This window comes from Lepisma saccharinum, chromosome 16 (assembly GCF_977018435.1).
Source record: "Lepisma saccharinum chromosome 16, izLepSacc3.1, whole genome shotgun sequence".
Classification (NCBI taxonomy): Eukaryota; Metazoa; Arthropoda; class Insecta; order Zygentoma; family Lepismatidae; genus Lepisma; species Lepisma saccharinum.
The window spans coordinates 25,255,420-25,276,487 of NC_139244.1; the positions used below are offsets into that span (position 1 = coordinate 25,255,420).

The 21,068-nt window shown below is 40.6% G+C and overlaps 1 protein-coding gene across 1 annotated transcript in view; it reads right to left on the bottom strand.

The window, feature by feature from the left end:
• Nucleotides 1–20,772, bottom strand: part of LOC146000353 (ribonuclease P protein subunit p14-like) — a 55,619-nt gene extending 34,847 nt beyond the window's left edge. Inside the window, exon 1 of the mRNA XM_083137899.1 lies at nucleotides 20,665–20,772. Within this exon, the coding sequence (XP_082994025.1) occupies nucleotides 20,665–20,744 (80 nt within the window). The 5' untranslated portion in view covers nucleotides 20,745–20,772. The remainder of the gene's footprint in view (nucleotides 1–20,664) is intronic.
• Nucleotides 20,773–21,068: the final 296 nt, after the last annotated feature.

Consider the following 21,068-nt stretch of genomic DNA (forward strand, 5'->3'; position numbering starts at 1 on the left):
AATTGTCATCTAACAGAACTAGAAAATGTACTTGAACATTGAACATTGTACTTGCCCCAATGGAAGTTTCATAATGGAAAATGTAAATTTTACTTTTTAAGTTTTCTGTTGAAATGCGTCTACCGTACTACAAAAATCTAGGGGGGGGGGCTACCAGGTAGCCCCAGCGGCGTATACTCTGGGTCACCTAGGTAATCGGAGATGACCCGGCTATAATTTTTTAAAAAGTTGTTTTTTATTTCTTCGCAATATTCTTCCAAACCAATCTTTGAATCACATATTTCTTTGCTTCCAGCGCGCGAATGTTTTCAACCGTTTGCCGCGGAATGTCCGTGAGGCTTTTTCTCCAGCTGGTGGAATCTGGTGACGTCATGGTGAGATTCCACCGGCTCCCTTTAAAACCCTTGACGGGAGGGGAAGGAAACACTGCTTCTCAGGCGCGGTTATTCCGTGGCAAGGGTAAGCTCCTTCTGGAAAGAGTCCATCGGTCGCACTCTCCACCCCAGAGCCTTTGCCGTTCCCTCGGCTGGCAGTGGCGCCCTCTTCTGCCATTCTTCCCCGATGGCCTTTGTATCGTAGGAGCTGTGTTGTTTACGACAGGGAAATTTATCAGGAAACAGGTTTTGGGTTCACAAATTACGTACTGAAAAGGAAAGAAGAGAAAATACATCTGAAAATGCGCGAGAAACAGAGAAATCTGAACAACATTCGCGAACCAATTCTATGAAAATTCTCATTTTACGTTTGCTTCTGTCTTCCTGATCTCTGCTATTTCAACAGATATTGTCAAAGGAAAAAACAACTATTACACCGACCTCCATTGCGGAGTGTTAGCACAGCTCCCTACGACACCAGAGCTCCAGGGTTCGAATACCGGTCTAGGCATGGGTGTTCTTTGTAAATGTCCCTTCATCAATGTCATATCATCACTCGTAGTGATTAGCCAAAAGTGGCAGAAAAGCGACGTCAAATAACAGTTTAATCAATCGATTAATGAAGTAATTAAACTATTTATATGCTTACTTTTTTCATTTTTGTATTTTAAAATGCGTGATTACTTTCTTTGTAGCCTTCAAAACCAGTGAGAGTACTTCTTTCACAGAAATGAATAATTTTTAAAAGGGAAAGCTAAAAAAAAAAAAAAAGGTAAAGTGTTCCCCTGTGCTTAGCACCACGCCATGAAGGCGTATAGGGGGTGTGGGGGTAACGCCCCACACTTTCTTGATCCGGTCGTGAGTGGGGGTGATGTGATCAGCATCACGCCCCTGACCGCCTTTACCCCGCAGGGTTTCCCCCAGGTACCCATGTTATTCGACGCTGGGTGGCTATCAGAAATAAATTATATATATATGTACACATATATTAGGTAATTTAAGTTGCTTTTCCCCCCTCTTTAGATTAATAATGATCATAATGATAAAAGATGTTTGAATGTAAAATATATAAACAAAAAACGCAATGATTCCAACTTATAGAACCTCGCGCATCGCAGGGAATATAAAGCTGGGAAAGGGATTTTTTCAACATCCATAGGGAATTTAATTCTGTGTCAAGCAGGAAGGAACCACAATAGAAGATTGGCGCAGGGAATTGAATGCGTGTTGTAGCGATTCGAGAATTTAATATTTGTTTAGCTGTTAGTGGTTTAGTATTTGTGCTAGTGCTGTGTTCACTGAAGTTAAAGGCAATGAATGGATATAATACAATATTTGCGTGCGAAAATATTTGGAACGGGATCTTTTCCGGAGAAATTTCAAATAGTTAATGTAGGTAGGTCAGTAGCATCTCTTGTACCATAGATCTTGAACTTAAACTTCCGTGTATAAAAACAAAAATCGGGAATGCACGAGTGACTGGGTACTGGGGTAACTTGAATTTTACACTTAAATTAATATTGAGGGTTTTTATTTCACTACCGCATTCCTTTCATATTCTTTGTTACAGGTTTTTTCTTATAGATTTATTATATTCTCTTGTTTTATCATTTGAAATTCTAAACGTAGATTAACTGCAAGTGCAATCACAACAATTATTCGACAGTGGTCGCAACAATAAGGTAAAATTTTTCACACATATATTCATAAATCCTGTATGGATGTTGAGGTAAATTTGCAGGGAGACTTCAGGAGTGGGTGGATGAATCAAGTGTCGGAGATTACCCACTAGTTAAAACCAGCATACGCCACTGGGTAGCCCCCGGTAGCGCCGTCCCTGCTTATCAACCAGAGCTGAAGTTTACTTCTGCTGGGGCCCCATTCACGTGATGAGCCACAATGGGAACAAAGCAAATGATGCTGCTGCCAAGTCTGCTACTGCAGACGGTGATGTTGTTGTCCACCTGCCAGACAGGGACATGCAGAATGTGTCGGTGCTCTCTTCTTGACACGTCGCAGGATGAGTGGGATAAGGTAACGGGGACCAATCTTCGCACTACCAAGCCCACCATTGGTGCATGGAGTTACACGTACCGTCCCTCCCATCGATAAGAACTCTACTTCGTATCGGACACAGTCGTCTCACACATCGCCATTTGCTGCAAGAGCTCAACCTTCCGCTGTGCCGTACCTGTAACGTAGTTTTAATTTCCTCAGACACATTTGTAACCTTCCCAATGATTTATTATGCATATTGTGAGACGACGACAGCGTCTGTGGAAGTTTTTGCTGTCTTTACCTTTTTAATGTGTTGCTTTTGTCTCGTGCAGGTCCCTTTACAATCTTGCACTTTTAACCTTTCCCAAAAGCTTTTTACACCCATTTTTTCTTACCCTCAGGTAATGCTGATTCCAGGTAAGGGGATATTTCCCCGTATACATCGAAGGGTATAAAAATGGTCATATGTGCCACTGCCAATGTACCCCAAAAAATTAATGAATTAATTCGAAATATTCACAGTACATCCCGAACGTTTCTCGTCTCGATATGTCGGGAAATGTCGAACGTGGGGATATTTCTTCTCTTCCTGACGTTGTTCCGTTGTGTTTCGGCCCTGACATAGGTGTTCCTTTGTATGTGTTCATCGTCAATTTCATTTAATAATCACTGAAATTCATAGTCAGTATTAACCTAAATACGCAGAAACCCGACGTAAAGTAAAAGAAATACAATATATACATTAACCTTTCACTGTTTAAGATGCAATTGTTAAACATCAACGAGCTGTAGAACTTTGATTCAATCCTTCTCCCCCACTGAAATAAATTTCAAAATTCCGCGAGAACTTTTCTTTTTAATAAGGAAGGAAACTTTCCGCCTATTTTTGAGTCATTTTAAGTAATGAGACCAAAAGAAAGATGGGTCCAAATTATTTTGAAACGCTAAGAACTTATTTCAATAAATTCATACACGTTCGAATTACAAATTAGAATTATATAACAGTCGTGGTTTGTTATGCACCCAATAGGACAAGTAATGTAAATAGTTTGCCAAAGAGGAATAGAGATGGCAGCACCAGGCGTGCAAGATTAAGAATTAGCATAATACAGGGTGTCCGGCTTAGACCTTTAACATTACAAAAGAGCATAATTTTGCAGAGAAACCATGTTTTATTACCAAAATTTACATTTTGGTAGAAAAACTCATGCATTTTTTTGTCCCAGCACCAGCACTTCACACAACCTCGATATGAGCCCCCCTGTGGCACGGCAGATGTCGAACCGATATTCCAATTCCGTCCAGGTATTCGCTAGCATTTCAGGGGTCACATTGTTAATCGCCCGACGAATTCTGTTACGCAGATCTTCCAAGTTCTCGACGTGGATACTGTAGACTTGGTCCTTGATGAACCCCCAATAGAAAAAGTCTGGGGGGGAAAGAACCGGCGAGCGCCGAGGCCAAGCTAGTGGTTTAGATCCTCTTCCTATCCATCTTCTGGAAAAATGCTCATCGAGAAATTCTCATACAATGATGGCAAAATGTGCCGGGGCTCCGTCTTGTTGGAAAATGGTTTCTGGAGGCATTTTAGGCACAGCATAATGCTGAAGCATGTCTAAGTAATTTGTTCCTTCACTGTTTCTTCAGCAAAGAAGAACGGGCCTATTATCTTCTCTTCCATTAACCCACACCGCACATTAACTTTTGGCGAGTCTCTCATAATTTCACGAAACTCATGAGGATTGTCACTTCTCCAAATACGGCAATTTTGCTTGTTAACTTTGCCACACGTGTGGAATGCAGCTTTATCAGAAAAGCACACCTTGTCCAGAAAAGCATTGTTGTTGTCAATTTTGGTTAACATTTTGCCCGAAGACCTCTGTCTTTTAGGTTTATCATCAGGATAATTTCGTTCATCTAACTGGATCTTGTACGCCCGTAGACGTAACCTTTTGTGCACAACGTCATGGATAGTAGACCGAAGAACGTTGAGCTCTAAACTTGCACGTCTTATTGATTTTCTTGGACTTCTTGTGAATGCAGTGCAAATCACTTCAATGTTTTCCTCTGATACCTTCCGCTTTGCGTACTTCCCGCGCACCGACACAACACTTCCAGTTTCTCTTAGTTGTTTATCCCACTTAGCAATACTCAAATAGGAAGAACATTGTCGTGACGTTGAAGATTGAATTCACGCCGAAGAGCACGTTGAACAAGCTTCGCAGATTTGTTTGCTGCCAGTGAAAGAACGCAGAACACTTTCTGCTGAACCGTCCACTCCGCCATCTTGGAATTTATGCGTTACACGCGCATGCGCGTCACGTCAACTCGAAGTACTGGTGATTCTCGCAAATAGCCACAGTTGCCAGTCCCATACAAACAATGTTTCATTTGAAGTTGAATGTAACTAAAGTTATACTGTTTTGTAATGTTAAAGGTCTAAGCCGGACACCCTGTATATGTGAATAACTTTTTAAATAAGACCAAAGCAAATTGTAAAGATGAAAAACAATAGAATAAGACAAAGACTAAATATAAAAGAAATAAATTAATGTATATGCTTGATAAACCAAACTAGTGATCATATGTAAATGGATCAGAAAACTAAAGAAGTCAAAGCACTACTACAAATGTGTCTCTTTGAACAGATCTTGCATCTGTCTGATTGATTTACCATTCCCATAGTGGAAATTTTGTTTAACCCAGTGGCGGCGCGTTCCAGTCGACGCCCCATCGCACTTTTGGTTGCGCGTTTCAGCCGTGGCACCTGCTTGGATACGCGTGTCAGTCGTTTGGCATCAAGTACACAGTAGTTTGGACATATTTATTGTTGGCGCGTTCTAATAGCAGCCACATGGGAGGAAATTAGTACAGTTCTATAATAGGAATTAAAGAATATAGGGGGCGTTTATCGGTTCGAAGCCGGTCTTACGTTAATTATTAGGCATGGATGTTCATTCATGCAAAGAGAAATTTATGTGCCAACACAATTAGAATTAGACACGGTATTGTACGTCGTGTCAACGGTCCAAGAATTCGGCCAATGGATTGAGACGCATTTGTTCCCAATGCATTGGTCTTCATTTACGAGCCAAAATTATCACTACAAGTAAGAATCAGAAATCAGAAATCAAGACACTGAACACTGAAACATGTTATGACATAGTATTTAATGCACTGCTGTTGACATACTTACAACAACTTGTCGCTCGTCTACACAAGCACCATTATAGACAAAACACTATCGCCGACCCATAATCCACCGGGTCAAAACAATTTAGCAGCGCAGACCGCTGATGGTCGACGTTGAAAAGCAAACACTAGTCTTTACTTGCGGATCATTTAGTAACAAGTTAAAAGAAAGTTAAGGTTGAAATTTCAAAGCTAATCCGAAAGTGCTGAAACAAGAGTCTTAATCTCAAGTGTCGAACCGTGAATCTTGCACTGTGTCTCTAAACTATGAATGTTCTAAACTGTGTACTGTCGAAAAAACTGTCCGTCTCCTGTCCTTACTTTATCTTTTTCCTTCGTTCCCGGAAGAATTGTCCTTTCCTCTATTGGTCGTCGAACTTTTATTATCTCCTCTGCTTGTGAGGTATCTTATGACAGACTGCCCATAGGTGATACGTCGTGGTGGGTGCGTTGCACATGATTTGTGTCAAGCATGTATCGTGTGTTATGTAACGCATTTTGTCACATTGTATGCTCTCGCGTGGCATATTTGCCTTTCTTCGTCTCGTCGGTGATAGCTGTGTTTGCCAGTGAGATGCACTTCATATCTCAAATGCTCCACTTGTGTATCTGCCAGTTTTTTTTAGCTGAAACAAAAAACATGTATTTCTTCCTTTGGGCCCCTCTAAACACCTGCCACGTTTCATGGAAATCGGAAGGGGACACAGCGGTCAGATCCCCACTTCAATTTGTTCTCATCGTGACATTTGAGGGGAGCTTTTGCCCCTAAAACTGTTTTTTAGCCAAATACAAAAAAACACGTATTTCTTCCTTTGGGCCCCTCTATACACCTGCCAAGTTTCATAAAAATCGGAGGGGACACAGGGGTCAGATCCCCACTTCAATTTGTTCTCATCGTGACATTTGATGGGAACTTTTGCCCCTAAAACTGTTTTTTAGCCAAATACAAAAAAAAAACAAGTATTTCTTTCTTTGGGCGCCTCTATACACCTGCCAAGTTTCATGGAAATCGGAGGGGGACACAGGGGTCAGATCCCCACTGCAATTTGTCTGCAACTTGACATTTGAGGGGTTTTTGCCCCTAAAACCGTTTTTAGCCGAAACAAAAAAGCACGTTTTTCTTCCTTTGGGCCCCTCTATACACCTGCCAAGTTTCATGGAAATCGGTGGGGGACACTTAGATAACCTCCCTTGTAAGAAGGAAGTCCAGATCCAGATCGGCCATTAAGAAGGAAGTCCAGGCCCAGACTGTACATTGAGTAGGAAGCCCATATAGAAGAATATTCAAACAGAGAAAATAAACAGTAAAAACATATTGAGATGAAAATGGACTGTGAATGAAAAATACAGAAGAATGTAGCTTATCATGTAAATATTCTGATTCCATGTATCCTGTGTTCGAATAATATATACGTTTAAACGTTTCCATTGGAAGGCATCCTGTCTGGTTTCGTTGTCTACAAAGAACCCTACCCTGTAGATATTCTAGCTGAGATTTAAAATTAAGATTTATGTACCTTGCACCAAATGGAGGTAGCAAGTTCTTACCCTAACGAAAAATAACGCCTGTGCTAAGAAAAAATCGGAAAATATTCAAGTCCCTACTGCGGTTGGATAAAAATCAATATATAGATTAAAATGAAAGTACGTGTCCCGATTATATCGGAATGTTCGGCAGCCTTTGCAACGTGTTTACAGCCAATCGTTTTTGCATCTATGTATATTGGATGCAGATCTCGTTCTGCGGAGACCTCCCTGATGCCGTAGTGGTAACATCGTCGCCTTATAATCAAGTGGTCACGTACTCGATACCCGGCGAAGGCACATGACACAGTGGTTCGGGTCCCACTTTAAAGTATAGCCTTTCCGTGCAGAAGTGAACTTAAAACAACAATAAAAAAAAACTGTTCTGCGACCTGATTCTAAAACGGGCAATGTTCTGAAGCACAACACTTCGCCTGATAAGTAATCTAGTAAATTTCCCACCCTTCCTGCCAGGCAAAATCACCCGATCATCGAAAGATTCAAAGCGTGACGCCTACCTTTCTGCATTACTTACTGCGACTGAAACCTTATGGGGAAGAACGTTTTGCCACAACTGTACAGGGGATAGACTAACCTATCTTTGCATTTAACATTTTACTGTTTCCTGTAGGTACATTAGACTCCCAAGTTCAGTCCCACCCACCAATAAAATTTTGAGTACGCTACTGTACTAACCTGAAGCTTATCAATGCAGTTAAAATTTTGAAACGTTAAGAAAGTAATGATGGAAGTTAAATACAGTTAGTCAAAGACACTGCATGGAAATTTCCTCGTTAGGCTTGCAGTAAAAACGGAGGGGAGGGAGCCCCTCTGAAAGTTGACGAGAAATCCGATTCGATCAGCAGGAAATGAGAGTTGGCAACGTTCATTATGTACAACGTGTGCGCCAAAGTGAAGCGAGATTAGCTGTAAATACGGGCTTGGGGCTTGCAATCTCCATCAAACAGACGGCGATGTTTGCCACCCATGCGGACCAAATCCTATCACAAGCAGATCCGTGAACGGGCGGGAGAGAGAAAGAATTGTTCCCGCTTGAACATTCATTTGTTTTATCGCTTCGCGCCGAGCGATCGGCGTAACCATTAGGCACGTATGTGTACGTGTGGAAAATTGCTCAATGTATCCCATGTGCACACGCGCTAAGCCATCGAATAGTGTGGTATCGGAAAAATGCATTTGCTGCACTTCAAAACTGAGTCGTTCAGCTCCAGGAGTCATGTTTGTGTGATGTCTGTGCGTTTCGCAGATCTCAACATGAGATTCGAAGACAAGAACGTGCTGAGAGGGAAGTTTGGGTGACCGAACCCCTCCGAAATATCTTCGACTAAATTTTTAAAACAAGTACAAGTAGCTACACATTTTAATATAAAAACTGTTACGTCACAAATACTTATGTTTGATATCTAATTAAATAAACAAATGCTGTGTAAATAACTTACATGATATTATGGTGATATGCACTGCTCTCTAAACCAAGAAGTCCTTGAGAATTAGAAGTCATTCATTTATAAGTATATTTTGCCGATGAATGTATCTTCTTCAGTACATCATTCTATCCAAATAACATTTTGTCATAGCTTACACACGTAGCTTTCAAAATTTGTACTGAAAGAGCGTTCGTTACTTGTCCACAAACGATGTACGAAAACACTCGTTTTTTTAAAAAAAAGAAATTGGAATATGGCACATTGTGCCATATAATAGTAGCGGTGCAGACCTCTGATATAAATCACGCTGTAGTCGGATGTGAATAACTGAATTCTACTATGCCATAGTTCATAGTAATAGTAGAGAAGGTGTATTCTTGCAGTAATTCTCTGCTGATAAGTCATTGTCACAAAAAAGGGACATTTTGGCGTCCCGTTTTCCGTTGTAAAAAATCGGGACAGAGACTTCAAAAAAAGGGACTGTCCCGGTTATACGAGACGTCTGGTCACCTTAACCTATAGTAGTTCGAAAAAAAGCAAAAACTGAATGTCATTGTCACTTGTCTTGCATCATAATGCCCTCAATTCATTGCTAACAGACTGAATAGAATTGTTATGAACACAAATGAGTTCTCTGGATTTTTGTCAGAGGGAAGTATGACAGTATAGTGTGTGTGTGTGGGGGGGGGGAGACAATAACATATCTTGCCATCTTTCCTGTATAAATGCTCGGTTAAAAGGGTGTACGCTACTTCCCTTAACACAACCGAGAAATAAAAACATATTAACTGTGTAAGTCTTACAGCTCTCGTGCAAAATAAGTGCAAACTACTTTGATTTTGGCCTGTAAATGACGTAGAAATTGACAATAATTAATTGAAGTTACTGCTGCATAACATAATAAGTATATTGCAAAATCGTGTAGTAATTTAATCTACTTTGATGTCATTATGTAGGTAATAAACGCATACATACAATAAACGTGTTCTTTAACAGTAACATTTAAAGTATTTTAAGAATGAATGAGATTTCGCCATTAAAACCGCAAATAGGCTACATAACATGGTCATGTTTTTTTTTTATTGGAGGAAGGTAGAGAGTAGAAAGATGGTATGGGGAGGAGTACAGTGGAAAGTAGGGGCGCCAAAATTTTATCTTGAGACGCCCCTCAATGCATTATGCTCAAAAGAGAAAGATGGCGTATTTCCGTGGTCGGCCATTTTATACACGGAGTAGTTGTTCATCTCTCTGCCGAATCTCGCCTCGTCTACATACAACTCCGAACATAACAAGCGGAAATTTGCGAGACTGCTTTCTACTTCAACGTCTCTCTCGCAATAGTAGTACGATAGAGTAAGTAGTAGCTACATTTCTACTAATTACAAAACTTTTCAAAGAGAACTGCAATACCATCGTTGTTTATACCCACTCCTCGCAATATCGTCTTCTATAAACAAGACACCATTTATTTAAAGGGGAAGTTTTTCAGAGGGAAAAAAACTTGAAAAAGAGACGACGTTACAAAATTTCCTCATTAATTACTCGGTCTGCCTTTATGAAAATCAGCAGTCTGTTCGTGTCTGAATTTTAATGCATTTTCCTATATTTTAATATCAAGATAATCTTAATTCCTTCGGGCATTTGAGAAGAGCTACCATTGAGCCAGTGTTGCAAAATTAAGGGAATTTTCCTTCACGGAGGGTAATTTGGGTTGCATTTTAGATGAGAATGGAAAGTACCAAATTACATGGGGAAAATTAGAAGATATCTCGATCATATATTAAATTGAACTTCATTAGAGTGTGAAGTACATTTTTCTCCTTTCGATGTGTAATTTATACTCCCCCCTTAAAAATTAACCAAGAGTAATATTAAAATTTTTCTTGAGAACAATTAATATCTTCCAATTCCCGCCTAACTTTTAAAATCATTACAATAACACAGCTAGTAAAAATATAAACCTAATGTTTATGAACATTTAGTGTGTTTTTCCCAAAGAGTACAATTTACCAACAATGATCTTTATTATTTCTTATTCTCTTCTTATTTTGATACATTCAATCAATATTATTTCCGTGGATTAATATTTCCTGCGTAAATAAAAATTGTAATAATTCTACTGAGAATAGTAAAAATAATAATAGTTGATAAAATTTCGTGTTCGCAATTTCAAGTTTTCGAAGTTAGAGGGGAGAATTAGAATGAAAAAGAAATTCGGTTTTCTAGTTGTGGCAACACTGGTTTTAGCAAGTTGTATTTCGCTTTGAATGTTGTCTCGCAGTGAAGCAAATCTAATGAGTTTGATGTACAAGAGATACGATCTCCCTCCACAACGTTAGAGTTCTTTACGCAACTTGCAAGTGCAGATTAAATTAAAGGAAAGAAGACTGTCGCTATACAAACAAGGAACATATTTCATAACGAAGCAATCTTCTGCCTAAAGCTCTCAAAGACAGCAATTAGAACCAGTCAGTTCAGAAAAGTGTAAGGGAAACGAGGAAAGAAGGAAACCCGCTGAGAATTCTGACGTTGTACGAGGAAAACTTGCCTGTATTTGTTATTTGTTTTGCATAATGAATCCCTTTTCATTCCCATTTCTCTTCGAAGTTAGAGTAGATACTAGATAGGATATGAACAGAGGGCAAATTGGTAATGTACATTGTAAAAAAAAATAGTAACAGAAATTTAGAAAACGAAATCTCAGTAACCCAGAAAGCTTCGTAAACAATTTTCAATTAAATGCAGCAGATCGTGGGATGCAAAAGCTTGAAAATTTCCTCACACAAGACCGAGGACTTCTTCACGGAAAGAAAGGAGCTTGTGCCAAATCTTGTACCATATTGGTTCCATTTCCACAAGCAATCTTTTGCATACGAAAATTTGCATTTTGCTAACACAGATTTATGTTAAATAAATAGCATACTAAACCATATGTTTAATTTTTCTACTGCTACAGTATTGTATAAGTAAAACTATTTAAAATGCAACTCATGTCCAATATAATCAATTATACGCGCAACACAAGGCAACAATATCATCTCTACTTTACAATTCTAGTGTATACGCGTTTATTCTGAATGCATGTTCCATTAGTTTGTCCATAAAACCTCTATAAAAGGTTTTCTTGATTCATACTTTCAATCTCTTTACACATCCTTGTGCTTACATTGCGTTCACAATATGTGAAAACGTTCCTCATATTAAAACTTTCTTCCAGTCTGAAGGTATCATCTTGCTGTACTAACAAATGTAAAGAAACATTGTGCCCATTGAACTGTTGTATCCCGTATCCAGCGGCCATATTGGCAGCGACACTAGCGCCAAAACGACGATGCAATATATCTCTATCACGAAACTCCATACTAATCCTCTAGCTTGTTTTAACGGCTGGAACTTTATTACACTAGGACAACGAAACTTCCTCAGTCCTTGGCAATAAAATAGTTCCATTTGTAACAGGCCCTTGCACATACGCACACATGTAAACACAACGTTCGGATAAATCCTCGACCAGCTATCCAGACCCTGCTGTATCTCAATGGTGGAGGACGTGCTTCGTATGGAATTCAGATGGCGCTGATGTTCCTCCAGGGAGCCCCAAAAGCAGAGAGCGTCCCAACACGTTCAATGTTGAGTGTTTCCTACACTCCTCCGGTGTGGCGCTGCAATCGTTTTCTATTCGGAATTCGAATCCTTTGAGTATAGTCTTCACACATGATCCGAAAATTCTTTCTCTCTGTTTTCTCAACATGGCAAAGCAACGTATAAAATTTAAAAAAGAATAATCGCAGTGTGGGAAACTGAAAAGTATGTCAAAGTGTGAGCAGAGATATCTTAAATATACCACAGTGTGCAAATTGTTCTGAATATTTGACGTGGAGTCAAAATGGATGTCTGTTCCAAGCGGGATGGATACAGGCATATGACCCATCATCATATTTATTTAATTTATTTTTCTCTTACACAATGGAACGATATAATTGAACGCCAACGCAGCTGTTGCCGTGATGGGCAATTTTCCTAGGAATAATTATGCATCCCACTGTATATCAAATTCATTGATGGGTAATAAAGCCATTACATTTTGGAAATTAAATCTGAATATAACTTCCTAATCTCATCAGCTATATATGCAATAACCCACACAGTTGGAAGCCGCGGTAGGGGCCAAGGAAGAGGCGTTCATCTTATATTCCATTGATATTTGGTACATTATACAGGGTGTCGCCTTACAACACTGACAAATTTCATAGTGTGTAGAGGACATGAAGGCCAACAACATACCGTGTAAAGTCTAAGAGGGTTTAGCTTTAGGGGGATCGTTGATAGGCTTATGACAGCCTTTGGCCACTCGCTTGCTAAGCGAGAGGAATGTGGTAAGAGAAAGGGGGTAGCTCTGAGGAGCTACGTCAACCTCAAACAGCAAGGGGGCTATCCCCGTGAAATAACAACACACGGACATCTATTTAAAAGCACTACCTTTGACTGAACAGGCAGGGTGTGGAAAGACATAAGGAATGTTCGTTTACCTGTAGCTCTGCTGAAATCTCTTCTCCGCTGGTCCTTGGATCGATGCGGTCTTACTCTGTAATAACACGGACGAGGGAGTGCTTCTCGGGGCTCGTACACTCTAGACTCGCGTATACCGATGTTGTAAATAATAAACTTCAACTTTCCGATCGTTCGTTCCTCCTTCTTAACTAACGATAACTAAGGAGTTATCTCGCGATAACAGAATCGACGTTAACTGAAAGCAACTAAGACTGAGTTCTTTCGCGATAACTGACTTGGATAATACGAGGGGTGCTGGTAATTTCTTAGCCTTTGCAAGAAACAAATGAGACAGAGATGGGAATCATTTTTTTTTATTCAACATAATCCCCTCTGATGTGAACACACTTCCTAAGTCTTTTCTCCAGTTGTTGTAACCCCCCCCCCCACAAAAAAATATTTTGGTTGGTCCGCAAACCACGTACGTACAGCATCCTGTGCCTCAGAAAGTGACCCAAATCTGACCCCCTTCAGAAATTTCTTGAGATTTGGAAAAAGGAAGTAGTCAGAAGGGGCCAGATCTGGTGAATAAGCAGGGTGTTCCAAAACTGTGAACTTCAAATCCTTTAATTTTTGCTGGGTAATGCCTGCAGTGTGTGGAGAGGCATTGTCGTGCAAATACAGAATTCCATTTGTCAATTTTGCGCGTCGTTTGGACTTAATTGTCTGCTTCAAATTATCAAGAAGTGATGAATAATATGACCCTGTAATAGTTGCACCCTTTTCCAAAAATTCAATTAGCAGTACACCGTCTTTGTCCCAAAAAACAATGGCCATCACCTTGGCTGCCGTCTTTTGCACACGGGCCTTCTTTGGGCGTGGTGACTCAGAGTGGGTCCATGCCTTTGACTGTTCTTTTGTTTCAGGATCATAGAGGTAGATCCAGGTCTCATCCACAGTCACCAATCGAAACAAAAATGTGGACGCATCCTTTTGAAAATAATCAAGAATCACTTTGGATGTCCTCACCCTGTCACGGCGCTGATCAGCGTTCAAAAGTTTCGGGATCCACTTTGCTGAACCCTTACTCATACTTAGATGGTCGTGGATAATAACACCAACTCTTTCACGGGAGATGTTTAGAGACTCGGCAATGATTTTAGTGGAAATTCGCCGATCTTGAAGAATTAGATCATGCACAGCATCGATTACTTCCGGAACAACCACACATGCTGGCCTTCCTGTGTGTGGCTCATCATCTGTGCTGAAATGGCCGGTTTTAAATTTAGCTACCCAGTTCTTAACAGTGGCATATGCAGGGGCATGGTCCCCCAAAGTCTGTACCAACGTGTCATGTATCTCCTTGCCGGACTTTCTCTGCAGGAATAAAAACTTTATCACCACTCTATGGTCTTTCACTGTAAATGTTGCTTCAGGTGCTGCCATCTTTCAGTCACATCTGAAATAAAGAAAAACCATTACACGTATAAATATACTTTTCTCTACCAACAATATACAGACATTAAGCTGCAATTTAAGACCAAATTCATGAAAATACGACAACATGAAGGGGGTAAGGCTAAGAAATTACCAGCACCCCCTCGTAAACGGGAAACAACTAAGAAAGATATTTTCTCTCGCGACCTATTTAAATGAAATTCGAACTATCGGCCGTTAGGACAGTTGACTCGATCGCGTCCTTCGGCAACGGCGATTCTGAGGAAAAACGCTGATTTCCTGATTTTCATATTGAGCTGGCCTAATGCAATGTCAGCGGAGTTTTTCCACCTCCGCTGAAGGTCGCTGGCGTGATTAGCTTTTAAGAAGCTCTTTTCTCAATACTTCAGCGGGACCCTTTTTATAACATGATTAGCTTATTTATTTATGATGCCCGGGTCCTAGGCTCGACTCACGCCTGCGGCGTGATACGATACAGATTCACGGTTGCACTGGCATTTATTTTTTCTGTTGGAAAACATTAAAATTTATAGTACTCTATGAAAATATTATCATGCCAGCAGAGATGGCAGCGAGTTGAAATCCCAGGATTTTTAACTCCTGCCCCTTAAGTCGTGAACGTATCACCATCCATACATATGTTGCATATTCTATTTTGTGGTTTTCCATTGAACAAGGGCTTTGTAAGTTCTCTCCAGAATGCAGCTCTTGCACCTATTGGTTTGTAGTGACTCTCTAAGTCAGCGTCGGACTTTGGTTCTCGGAAAGAGGTTTCTGGTGTAAGAATTTCGCACCAAGTTGGCAAACTCGGCTTAGGATATTGAATTGTATTTGGAAGAGAAGGAAAAGGGGGGAGGATGAGAGCTTTAGAGGCAGATTAGAGGGAATGAGGAACGCTACATCGTTCCATGCCAATGATCATTTAGAAAGATTAATTGAGATAACGACTTAGGTAATTTGGTTGCTGGGGTCTCGGGAAAGGAGAGGGGGGTTTTGGGAGATAGGACGGAGTTACCGACTGCGACCTCTGTTGTACGGTGCATGAATTACGTGGGAGAGAAGTGTGGCACGAATTTTATCCGTGCCGTAATAAAAGGAAAGATTTCATGGGTGAGGAGGGGAAGGGGTGCACGTGCTAAATCGTAATCTGCTCGTTATATGGTGCATATTGCTTGCTGTTTTTTCACATTAAGTAGTGGTGGGGGGGATATGAAGCAGATGGAGGCAACAATCGTTTAGATGCTCAGCGCGAGGATAGAATCTATTTAAGTAAGAACAATTGTTCTTTTCAAAGTGTACTTTATGCTCAGATATGCTAATACAGTTACTGGGCCTACAGTTTAATAAACACGACGGTACAGTCGGACTGCCATGTTGGAGACCCGGACTCGATTCCCGAGGTGAATGATCTCAGGTAGGAATCGTTGCGGCAAAACTTGGCTCTGGGTTTCACCCAGCTCCTAATCGATTCTCATTAAGTTTAAGAGGCTGGAGCTTGAACCTTAGTTTCCAGAAATTTAACATAAATACCCTTAATTTATAAATTTACATAAATCTGTAAATTTGGGGAGCGTGTTCCCTTTGCCCCTATTAAGTTATGCCTATGCTTGGGGACAACCCTATGGAGGCTAGAGAGTGATGCTGATCATCTCTTCCGATTCGCCTTAAGTAAGGAACCCCTGCATGTCATCACACACGGTACAATGCACAATAGCTATCTTTCCTTACTCTTCACCTACAATTAGAAGTGTAATGCTATGCAATGCTCCTCCAAAGATGGACACCTCCGTGTCTGTTCTCTCACATATATCATCCTTACATCAGATATCGGTGTGCAAGGGGTGATTTTCCTTCAACACTCTCCCTGGACTTCATTCTTCCATCTGGCGTTTGAACGCACAACCAGGATAATCCTTTTGGGGCTTCTGTTATGTCCTGTCCATGTGCGTTTGTGATTATCCTTTCATCAGTTTCATTCTATCATTTTCGGTACCTGTCTTCACGATTAACCAAAAGTGTTTTAACACCATTAAGCCTTGTTTCCATGATTATGAAAAACTAAATATGCTGACCAAGGCAGTAATTTATTTTATTGAAAACATAAACTAAACGTAACGTTTCAACCTTCTAGCAAGGTCTTCTTCAGACTCTGTATCAAGTACAAATGTAACAAGATACAAAAACAGGGCATTATATATACACACAAACATTACTCCCTCCAGACTATTAGAAAGTTGTTCTGGAACTTTCTAGCAGGTGGCTTTCCCTTTTCAACTGTACTTTCACCTAAAAGGCTAAACATATTTACTTCCATATAGAATGTGGTTGGACATCTCACGCTCTTTTTCCTTCGTTTTTCTTACTTCTCCTCTCCTCTTTCTCTCTTGTCCTTTCCACTCTTTCTAACACCTTCTTCCATTCTTTGTTTAACTTCAGCCCCCCATTCCAGTTCATTGTGTCTTCTTCACCTTTCTCCTCTATTTCCTTGGCCTCCTTCCATTTTCTCACTAGCATTCTCTTCTCCCTTCCTATCTGCTTAGCCTCATCCCACTCTATGTCATGTCCTGTTTCTCTAGTGTGTTTAAATATCGCATTTCTCTCTCCCTTAAGTCGTACATCATCCCTATGTTGTTTCAACCTGTCTTTCAGCCTCTTTTTCGTTTCTCCTATGTACACACTCTGACATTCTTTACATTTCACTTCGTAGATAATCCCTTCCTCTTCCTCTTTTCTGTTTTCCTTTTTCTTGTTTGCATTCTTCGCTATTCCTAAGATGCTTTTCCCTCCCTTTTCCCTTAATGCCCGCTTTCCTAAGCACTTTGCATATATTTTCTGTGGTCTTCCCCATACTCTTTATTCCAAACCTTCTCTCTTTTTCTTTCTCTTCCTCTTTTCTTTCTCTTCCAATTCTTCCCTTAGCCCTTTTCTTCCTTCTCCTGTTTATGTCCAGTCTATCCTGCTTCTCATAGCCATTCTTTTCCAGCTGTGTCCAGGCTATTTATTTTGCCTTTTTTTCACATTCTTTCGTGCATATTTTCTTTATTCTGTCCTCCATATTCTTTATAAAATTTATTTTTGTCACCTCACTTACATCACTTCTTTTGTAGCAGAATACCCCTGCTGCACACTTCTTCTGATGCCAAGCGGTTTCAATTTCTTGTCCTCTCTTCCTTTTCATCAATATATCTCGGTAGCGTAACTTGTCTTCTTCTTCTATTTCAAGTTCCAATAATACCCCTCTTTCTTCATCTTGTATTTCTTTGGCAAAAATGTCGAGCTGCCTGAAACGCCCTCCCTTGCCCGGGAAAACAAATGCTACCACTACCTAGATAGAGGCGGCAAAATCTCCCTCGGACAAGCGAAATAGCGTTACGGTCCAGGTTAAGTTCGTGTGTAGGAACCGGTGACCAACAGTGCATAGTAATTAGCCGTATCGAATAAAAAAAACACATATATACTTTCAAATTACCACCTCTATACCTGTAGCCGGGAATCGGCTAGCTGCATACCTGAAAATCACGGGTAGCGACATGCGTACGAAATGATATAGCCGAAAATTAACATGAAAAATTAAAAGTATATTCTATTCATAACCAACAAACAATGGAATTATTACAGGTCCCCACTCTTGCATTCCACACACATTCTCTCACAGATTCTCTCTACGGGGTCATCAACACAAAAATGATACATAGCATGTACAGGTTTATATGACGACAAGCCCTAATTATCGCATTCATATTTAAATTTACCTTGAATTTTTGTCTAATCAGGTCATTTGTGATTTTGCTCCAGTGCTACTCAAATCCTAGTCAGCCCTTACTTAAGTTCACCTTTTTAAAAAGAAACTAGGTCGGCGCGGTGACAATACATTATTTGACCAGCATAAACAAAGGCGTCTCAACGGAAATTACATTCACGTGGGCGGACGTTTTCCTTTTTACAAGACCTCACGTGGTTCCAAACATAACAATAACCTCCGTTGAGTGACGCAAACATATACTCTCTAGCAGGCGGGACTTAAACACTTAGCCGCGACGAGCAATTCATATTACCAGTCAAATACTTTAACAAATAATCACATATGCGACCAGACGTAGCTAGCTTTACTCTAATAGTACGCACTTTAAACAAATACAAAGGAGCACAAACAACAATGAATTTAAGTTCATTAAAAATATCACAAGGAATAAGAAAAATTGACCTGAGACGAATAAATTACAAATGACAAGCGCGACGGGAGTTTGGTATGAAGTTTTGAGTTGTGTGGGCGTTTTCAAAATGTTGACGGATTTCAAGGGCGTTCTCTAAATCAATCGGGCCGTCACGTGCTGACAATCACACAGATGAATACATTACCATATCTTAGCTTCCAAGGTGCATCCTGCCGTCTTTATGGGCGATTGAAAACACAGAGTATTCACACGAAAGGTTTCCTTGGTCGCGACGATGAAGATGCGAAGAGCGTTCATACGTCTGGTTCCTCGGCTTCTCTTCCTCTCGGGATCGGTGAACATCTCCGTGGTCTGGGCATCGTGACATCAACATGGCGACGTTCAACATCTCTCTCTCTCTGTGGCGGCTGGTAGGCATCATCGGCGTATCAACAGGGCGGCGTTCGTCGTCGTCTCTCTCTCTCCGTGGCGGCGGGTAGGCATCATCGGCGTAGTCTCTTCTGACATCAGGCGAATCGACGGTAACGCCCTCATCTCTCTTCTTCCTCTATCCCGCCATAGTTTCCGGTGTTCCTCGTTTCTCAAAAATTATAAACGGCGTAAGGTAATCTCGGAAACACGGTCTCGCTTTAACTTCCCCCAGCGGTTGAGGTAGGTGCACTCGTGTAGACTTACTGCCTATCACACACACTGGTGTTCACAAAACACAACAAGGTCCACTGTACACGAAGAGGTAGCACGAAGGTGCTCTCGTTACAAGAATCGAGGCAAAACTGTATACGGAGAGGTAGCACGGAGGTGCTCTCTCTACAAGGATCGCGGTAAGACTGTGTATCGAAAAACCATGTCCTTCGTTTTATTTGGATCTTGAAAAATGACGCTAGGCGCTCGTTGAAGGGACGCTTCCCAAGAGGTCATTCCACTTCGCTCTATTGTCTCCCAACTTGGACGGGCCGTGCTCGAAGTTCAGTTTCTGCGGATTAAGCCTCCGCCTCGCTGTCGCCCATAGCTCAATTGCTATCGGTGCCCACAAACTGATCAATTACAACCGATTTGATCTGGCGTCCGTAATTGTTGCTTCATCGCGACGAAACTCCACACATCCGTCCTTGCACACATGCTGCTGCGCTGGTATAAGTTTCACATGAATCTGACCGCTGGAAACCGAGATATTTAAATGTTTGTCATTACGGTCGAATTTCCTAAGATTTAGACGCACACCGTGACCTTTCAGGTGCTCACCCTTAAGACATGCGAACGTCTCGTTCCTCCCGTCGGCTTGGCAAAAATCAAATATGTATTCTTACAAATTAAATCACTCAACACTTTGAATCAACACATCTTTTTACCGCTACAGACATGAATAATAATAATAATAATAATGACGGTAAATCTGACTGTCACATGCCTCTTCGTTCCCTTCAATATGCCAAAACAATCGTCCACATATCTGCAAAACAGAATTATTTTGTCACCTCCTTTTTCTATCACTTCCTTTTCCCATTCAAAAGTGGTAGAAAAGCGAAATGAAACATTAATCCATGAACATCAGGTATTCGTAAACAATATTTCGAAATTCACTCTGAGCATATTTAAATGGTTGTAATGGTAATGCTGGACTTCTTTTTTGGGTTAGTTAACTTCAATTACTTATTCAGAACGTAACCAAGCCAGATTTATTTGACCATTGTTAATGTATCTAATCTAGATGTAGAGAGTAATTTGGCCTGTTCAAGTAAACATTCGACATTCATTCCGAACATACTTAAATGGGCGGGACACTACAGTCCGTCTGCGCTAGTTGTGACCATCGACGTATGTGCGCATGTGCAAACTGGCCGAGTTCAGTAGTAAAATAGGGGCGGAGGCTGAAAGCGGAACGCAGACGGGGGAAGCAGTTTCCATGAAAATCATCTTTGTTCCAATTGGAAAGTTTTTGTTGCGAGTTGTAACAGCCATCACAAATCACATAAAAACGCGATAATAAACAGCCGTAAAACTGACCTGAAACCCACAGCGAACTGTCGCTCATGTTTCAACCTGCTTCCCCTTTGTTTGGAATCGTCCACACCAGGGTACATCATGCGGTCGAACAGTAGTAGAATGAAGATCTTCATATTAGGATATATAACTCCATTACTCACCCTAGAAAATAACCAAATCGAGTAATTTTGAAATTCCACATTTTCTAAGATACTATAACAATATACATATAATATACATGTACGTATATCCCACTGTAAGGTTAAATTCATGTATCAACGACGAATCCAAACACTGTACAGTTCACAAGTCTTTTGCAAAATACTATCACACTCAAATATAATATGATGTTTGTCTTCCTTATTACCACACATACAATTAGGGTCTTTGTGGAATGGAATGCAAGTATTACCAACCAAATTGTT